Source organism: Vipera ursinii (assembly GCF_947247035.1).
Source record: "Vipera ursinii genome assembly, chromosome: 1".
Classification (NCBI taxonomy): Eukaryota; Metazoa; Chordata; class Lepidosauria; order Squamata; family Viperidae; genus Vipera; species Vipera ursinii.
Window position 1 is genome coordinate 214504727 of NC_139512.1, and position 8313 is coordinate 214513039.

At 36.7% G+C, this 8313-nt stretch overlaps 1 protein-coding gene across 2 annotated transcripts in view; it reads left to right on the forward strand.

Annotated features, from left to right (window-relative positions):
• Nucleotides 1-7828, forward strand: part of NBAS (NBAS subunit of NRZ tethering complex) — a 175961-nt gene extending 168133 nt beyond the window's left edge. For both annotated transcript variants that reach the window (XM_083348576.1, XM_083348577.1), the window contains exon 52: nt 7109-7828. In XM_083348576.1, coding sequence (XP_083204702.1) covers nt 7109-7384 — 276 coding nt within the window. In that variant the 3' untranslated portion in view covers nt 7385-7828. The remainder of the gene's footprint in view (nt 1-7108) is intronic.
• Nucleotides 7829-8313: the final 485 nt, after the last annotated feature.

Sequence of the window (8313 nt, forward strand, 5' to 3'; positions counted from 1 at the left end):
ATGGCTTAGCCTTAGACAATTCTTTTGTCATTAATTCTGTGTACATTGGAATATACTGAGCATAGTAGATTCAGTTTTAGATATCTTGACAAGTCAATTAACAAAAACTTTATTAAATCTTACTGTACAACATGGTGGTTAGGGGCAAAATATTCGAAAGGGATGATTCACTTTGACAATAGTAGTACAAGTTACATTTTTGTATATTAGAATTCATTAATAGCTTTCAGGGGATCCTTTGTATCCTTCATGTGGAAGCTGAAGATTCACTAGAGCAGACCAACTTCTGGCTTCTAACACTTGAAGAATTATAAAGCTAAACAATGTGCTTCTTCCTGGCCAGACCACTGTGTCTTCATATGAATACGTGGCATATAGGGAGACACTTATAAAGCAGCCACTTGATCATAGTATTACCTATTTATAAGATGAGAACCTGTAGCTCTGAATTACAGCATCCAGTATCACCTGCCATTAACCATGCTGGCTAGAGTTGCAGAAGTTCATTAACCTTAGGGGATCTCAGATTCCATATATCATTTATATTTATGCTGTATGTCCACAATGGAGCTTTTAAATAAATACATATTGCTGCAGATAACGTACATTGCCCATAATTTTTTTATGGGTAGCTGTTTTATACATCCCCATTCTCAAGTAGCGCCAGGAAGGGGATGTTCTCTTTCCCTCTTAAGTACTCATAGCCAAGGAAGAGAATAAATGGTTGTCTGGCTGAAGAACTAAGCAGATGCTCCACATCTCTGATGAGACAGGATATATAAACCTTTTTGTACAACTTAAATAATTGGCATAAACTTAGCAGCTCATAACATTTCAAGAATATCATTGGGTGGATTTTTCTTTCTCTTTTGAGGCTTTTCTTTTTCCCGTTCAGGTGTTGCCATTTCCTTACAATTCAGTTCTTGCCTAGTTTAAGCTACATTATACGATGCTTGAATAATAGATACTGTCGCCAGGCAAATTTTTTAGAGTTAGCTCGTTTTTTCCATTTAAGCATGGCTCTTTTGTTTCCTGAAGCTCTCTCCTCGCTTATATTACACTCGAGAATCATAACCAGCATCTGGAAAGCAAAATCAGAGCCTATTGATTTTCCTAGCAAGGCTCACAGCGACAGATATGCAAGAGGAAATGCAGTGCTCACTTGCTGATCAGATGTATTATTTAGTCATTTGTTGTCTAATACTGACAGCTTTATGGATGTTTACATTCAAAGAGATAATGGTGGGGGAAATGCTGATACCAGGATTTCAGCTGCTTCTGCCTGCAGTAAAAAGGCTGGCTTCTTTATCTAACTTTTCTGAAATTACATTACCCTTGTATTTGCTGCTTATCCACCTCCAGATTACTGTTTCTGTGTATTTCCCTGATCAGAAATAACTGTTTTATCTTCGGCAATGAATCTCGAGTATAAATAATTGAAAGAATATTAGGTTTGCCAGTAGCACCAGGCCATCACATTTAGTGTGAATGGAGTCTTGTCTCAATAGAACAACAAAGTTCTGCTAAGATTTGTTTTGTTTTGAGTTTTGTTTATAATTCTAGGTAGAGTTGAAGATTAATAATATTTAGTTTCTAGCTTTCAAATTGCACATTTAGCATGTGAACTGGTAAGCCTCAGCTCATCACTTTTTTTTTAGAAAAAAAGCACATGTCAAACATTGATAATGTATGTGTGTGTGTGTGTGTATACACACACACACACACACACACTATATATATATATATATATATATATATATATATATATATATATATATATATATATATATAATAAACCTTTATTGTCAAAGTACAACATGTGTACATTGAGATTAGCTGAGCGTCCCCCCGTGCTCTGTCCCCCCAACACACAGTGACAACAAATATATATATTAAAACTACTCTAAAATTCCATTTAGTTAAAATAGTAACAGTATTTCACTGACAAATTTGTTGAATCGATCAAGATTGGTCATAAGTTACGATTATTTCTTTCCATACTCAGGAAGGTATTATTGTGGTAAGCATAAAAAGAATACCAAGACTGAAATGCTGAAATTGTATCATCACTTACTCCACACATTTGGTGGTATTCATGTTGAAGGCCATGTATATAAACTCATACATATATTCATTTTCATTAATTTTACCTAATTTTGCATTGTATAAGCAATTCAAGCTCCTGAACTCTAATATTTATTTGTTGGATTTGTTAAACTGAAATCTTCACTGATTTAAGACTTTATTATCTCAGCTGTCACTGTGTACTACTTCATCACTGCCTCTACATAGCTGTGGTAGCATCCTGGGCCCATTAGTTGATTAAATAGACAGAAACAGCCTATCCTGCTATGTGAGTGTTAGTCAACAATTTCCAGATTCTGCATGTTACTCACACTTTTTTTAACTGCCTTTCAGATATTTTCTATCATGTCTTTAGCATAAAAAACATATGTAGCTAAACTAATTTTCATTCCTTATCTTGTATTTTTAAAAGAGAAAGGATCTCATTGCCATAAATTGATTCCTTATAGAACAGTAAGAGCAATCCTCTCCTGCAAGAGGGCTACTAGTGATGAAAGAGAGATGAGAAGCAGCACCCTAATGCTCATATTGAGTGGATACAAGAAGGGCAAAGCTTGCTATAAAAGGGGGAGGAGCCTGGCTCATTTTTAATTATTCTCTCTGATGTTCATAACTATATTTATGCTTTCAGTATTTTGTGTAGGAAATCTTTTGTCTTAATCTAGCATTGTTCTTATTGGGCTGTTTATACAGTAAAGGTTCCCCCCGCACATGCGTGCTAGTCATTTCCAACTCTAGGGGCCGGTGCTCATCTCCATTTCAAAGCCAAAGAGCCAGCGCTTGTCCGAGGATGTCTCCGTGGTCATGTGGCTGGCATGACTAGATGCCAAAGGCGCACGGAACGCTGTTATCTTCCCACCGTAGTGGTCTCTATTTTTCTACTTGCATTTTTACGTGCTTTCAAACTGCTAGGTTGGCAGAAGCTGGGACGAGTAACAGGCGCTCACTCTGCTACGCGGCACTCGGGATTCGACCCGCCAAACTGCCAACCTTCTGATCGACAAACTCAGCGTCCTAACCCACTGAGCCACCGCGGCCCTTTTGTTTATACAGTACTACTTATTAATTGCCAGAGTTCTAAATATTGTTTGTAAATTCTTAAAGGAGAATACTAAAGGAGAAGGCTGCAGAAATGAAAATGGATTTAGTTTTTCATGCGTTTGATATGTTCGTTGCATGCTAATATGCTCAAGTAGCAATTGCATAGTTCCAGTATTTAACTTGTTTTCTCGCCCTTGAGTTATGATCCAGAAGCAATCTGTTTTCCTCTTTAGGGATTTGTTTTATTTTCTACAGTGGTTTGGTTCAAGCTTTGTCTTTACATTTCAAGAAACAGTTACTGTCCTGCGGCTATTTTAACATTAAATTGGTTAAATTAATAAACATCTAAAATATCCCAAGTATTTTTCTTTCCCAGTGGCATTCTGGGTAAACGTATGCCTTATGCTGTAATTCCAGCCAGCATTTGCCTGTTGAGCTAAGGTCGTTGGCAGCTGCATCTCTCCTGTTCTTGGCCTGCATCTGTTTCCATTTCTCTCTGCTTAAGCCTGGGGGTCACCTTTGCAAAAGCAGAAACTTTTCTTCACTAATTAGACAAAGCAAATAGGTATTTATATATATATTTTTTTTTAAAAAAAATGTTGATTGTCTGCACGCTCTCAATGCTAATCACTCACTTTTCATGGCTCTCCTGTACCTTCTGGTTTTCACTGCTGTGATTTTAAAATCTCATGCATTTAAATCTGTCATCTAAAAAGACCTAAAGGTAGAAGAAGTCTGTCTTTTTGCTCCACCTTAGTGAGCAACGCTTCTCCTGCCTCTGGATTTGTTGGACTACTGAGATGGGAGAAATCTAAGCATCAGCCTTTAAAATCCTAAAAAAAAAACAATAGCAGCAGCTGACATTATTTCACCTTAGACATAGTGAGAGTACTAATTTAGCATTTGAAATATATTAAACACACAGGAAGCAGTTTGTTAGCTTCTCTCGCCATTTTAGGGGACCATATTTACTTGGGGGAAAGTTAAAAGCAACCATCCAGAAAGAATATTCAACAAAAGAGAAATAGTGTTTTTCCAACTTGGCAACTTTAAGATGTGTGAACTGTAGCTTCCAGAATTCCACAGTCAGCATGGCCAGCTGGTTTGACCTAGCGCAGGAGTGGGGAACCTTGGCTCTTTTATGACTTGTGGACTTCAACTCCCACCCATGGCTGGCTCAGGAATTCTGGGAGTTGAAGTCCACAAGTCATAAAAGAGCCAAGGTTCCCCACCCATGACCTAGCAGATTTTGGCCTGCTCCATCAGTTAAACAAGCCACTTGTATAGATTGCTGGAAGTTTGCCCTCTCTATAGCAGCACCTGCCCTGTGAAATGAAGTCCCCCCCCACCAAAAAAAAAAATTTAATGGCTTCTTCCACCCTACTGATATTTCAAACAGTCCTAAACACTAAACTCACACTAAGCCTGTCCTGGAGAGTCTTCCTACCCTTTCCCTGCCAATAAACATTTATACATGGTACTTTTCTTTCATATGTGTATTTGCAGGTTGGCAGAGACTGTACGCCAAACAGACAAGGCCAGAGCAAAAGAATAATAATTGAATTAATGATTCCTGACTAATTCTGAAATAGTTATCAGCTGAGGGTTTCTAAGGGTTTTTTTTTTAGAGTAGGATTTTTTTTTAAGTTGAATGAAGTGAAGCTTAATTATTATTTGCCAATTACTGAGCATTTTCAAAGTCGTCTTGTCGTAGGCAGAGAAAAGGGGAAAAGATTGCAGTTGCATACAGTAAAAGGAGACACTGTTGTTGAGCTTTGGCAATTGACTACTCTCTGTGAGCTGAACTGAAAGAGGTGTCGATGGGGGTGGGGGAGTGCAGAAATTAACAAGTGGCCACTTTGCCATACAGCAAAGCCAGAAGGTATTCAGAGAATAAGATGATAGGTTTGGAAATTCACCCATATATCAAAAACCTATTAGAGAAAGTTTTCTTTGAATAAATGTCAGCACAGAATTTTACTAACTTTGTGGCACAAAATTAGGAATTGTTGCCCTTCACTTAATATTATGTTTTAATGGGGGAAAAAACTAGTGTAGCAGAGGATTAATTCCTACATTCTTTAACCGTATATGGGGAAAATAAAGGAAAACAGTAGCACAATTAAAAGTTGAAGCAGCTTGTTTTTTTGCAAAAAAGTAGTCATAATTAAATATTGCCAGCACTTTGCTTCCTTTTCCAAATCCTGGGTGGTTTCCTTCAGATATAAATTGGGGTTTAGAGCAAGCAATGAGATTGTGTATGCCACCTTCTTTGCCTTCCATTAAATCTCCTAATCCACTTTTGGGTGTTAACAAATGAGAGATGAAATGAGTCAATAACGTGCTCAAGGTAAAATGAAATACTTAATTTGTGTTTTGTTGTGGGCTAATAACTGCCTCGTGTAACTCCAATTTGGGAAGGAGATAAGAGATTGCATATTTTCTCCAAACTGGTCTAAAATCATAATCTTTGTTTTCATTGTACTTTGTTATTGTTTTGAGTAAATCAGCTGTCAGATAATTACACATCTGCAAGCATCAAGAGACAATGCCTTGCAATATCTGCTCTGCCTACTGAGGATTTTTTATAGCATAACGCAAGCTGTGAAAACCATCTCTTCCATTTTTACACATTGATTGCTTTAAAACTCAATTTTGTAATAAAATCTATGGTTTAACCCTTTGTCCTTTTCCTTTGTCCATATTGTACAACTAAAACTTTCTTTGTTTCAGCCATGGACGGTGCAGGATATTTTGGTTGCTGTGGCTTTTTTTTTTTTTTTTTGTGGCATCTATTATACTTCACAAGTATCAACATGTCGAGGAACAACAATTCATTGCCTTTTTATTTCTCAAACACCATAAGCAAACTGGCCAAATATCTTTTGTCTTATTCAGTGCACTCAATTTAATGTTCTAGAATTGCTTTTGTGAAACAGGCAATTTGTATAATGTAATTGCCTATTTATTAGTTTTTTTAAAAAACTAATAAATAGTTTAAAAAAAAATCTGGATTTGAAACTTGAAGGTTTTTTGTGCTGTTAAAACAGCTTATCTTTCTGCAAAAGTGCTTTTAAATGAAGTATGTAAATTGCTTATATTAGAACATGGCCATCTTGTTTTTAATACGATCTGCAATTTGCAAATCACTCAAGCCTGCTGTTGTTGTTCTCAAAGCCTCTATATCAGTTGGGAGCCAGTTTTGCCAATGTAATCTAAAGGTGAAGAGTTGATTGTGGGATTCAACTTAATGAGCCATTCTGCTAGTATAACAGCTCAAAATCTGAATGAAAAGATGTTATTCCTGAAGCCAAGTGCACATAAGGAACAATACTTGCTATCTAGTAAATATGCATGAATCTCAGAAGTTGTGTGCAATCATATGAAATTGTGGTTTGTATTAATTCAAAACATTGAGCAGGGAAACTTGCATATTTTCTTATCAGCATAATAGCTTGTGGATATCATGGAAAGTTGCTCAGATAAAATTCAGAGCATTAGTTCAAAACTTTTCCTTAGTAGAAAGAACCGTGATCAAGGCTTCCATTCAAACAAGGAGGAGGGGGGGGGAAGACGTGTTTATTCATTTTTACCTGCTTTCCTTTCCACTGACAGATTCTGTGCAACCGCTCGTGCTGTGTGTATCTCCACACACCCATTTTGTGCACTTTATAAAATGATAGAAAACACCTCAAACTTAAAATCCAAATGACTCTACCATCCATGCTTCCTGTTGGGGAACAAAGTTAGGCATATTTATCTAATTATCAACTTTTATCCAGTTGACTAAAGTAGGCTACATCTGTCACAGCATTTTCAGTATATAGGATGGATTCTTACCCAACAGAGGAGGAAAGGCAGTGATGGTGAAAGAGAAGTAGGGAAATTGAGTGGCTTATCATTCCATCTGTGAATAAAATATACAACTCTATATTCATTTTTCAAAAATAATGTTAGCTGTGTGCTTCTTTTTTTTGTCCAGGTTGATGATGCCAACTGTGATTCTGAATTTCTTTCTTTGCTCCTCGATGAGAAATTAGTAGTGAAATGCATTTCCACAGTTTATTATTCTCACCTTGTTAACCATATGATCACCAATCAAGAGGAAGGACGCTGGAATGTGATAGAAATAGCAAAGCAATTGCAGGAAAAAGGCTTTGTTGCTGAGGCAGGTTCACTTCTGATGGCCTTCAAAGGAACACATCCTGCACTCCAGACCTATGGTGCATCCCTGACTTCTCTTAGGCACTGGATTTAAATGGGACGATGTTTCAAGTTGCAATTGATGCCTCAGATATGACTGCTCAATTGGAAATCTTGCTGAAGAAGAATAATATGGGAAAATATGCTTCAGGTTCATCTTTGCTCAGTGCTACATGAAATTGTAATGTGCATTTTTAACCTTTTCTTGAATTGGTTTCCATTTTATCAGTACCTTTTGTTCATATGGCAGCGCACTTCCGAAGGCTGTGGTGCATTCAGTGTGACTCCAGTATTCAATAAAAATATAATTTTCCAGTTTTTGCATAATAACAATCATATAACACACGGTCATATAACTAAAATATAAGTAAGAATTAAGTTGCTTAGAACTAATGATTTGTGTAACATGGAAATTCCAGAAGAAGATACTTAATACGTGATGCTGTTTGGAAATTTATTAATTTAGTTTCTCTGTTTTCATTAAAGGCTTACTTTTCAACCAGTTTGAGCTTATTTTTAGTGTGAAAGAAAAATTAAGTCAAGGATGTCATCAGTTGCGGATCCCTTCAGACCCACAAGAGATCTAAGTCCAGCCTACCTTGAATTCTAATGACCCTCATTTACTGCCAGTATACTTTGATCATTAGTAGTTCAGATTCTTGTAGAGAGTGTTGCATGCAATAAACCTGGATTCCTTTGAATCACCTTGCTTCCTGATTTCTTGTGCCTGACAATAATCTCTTAAGAATAATACCAGGCAGAATGTTTGGGGTGTTTTTGTAAAATATCAGGTTGATACTACGTAGGTATCACACCGAGGGTTCCAGTGAAGATTGGGTATAACAACAGTTTTCTTTTAACTTAAGGATGATTTGGAACTGCGAGACATTTGGCGTGATACATGCAAGAACTATTTTTGATCATAGTTTAGTTGGTCGGAGATTATTAAGATTAACAGAGATAGGCGCTTTTGGCGTGTAACTG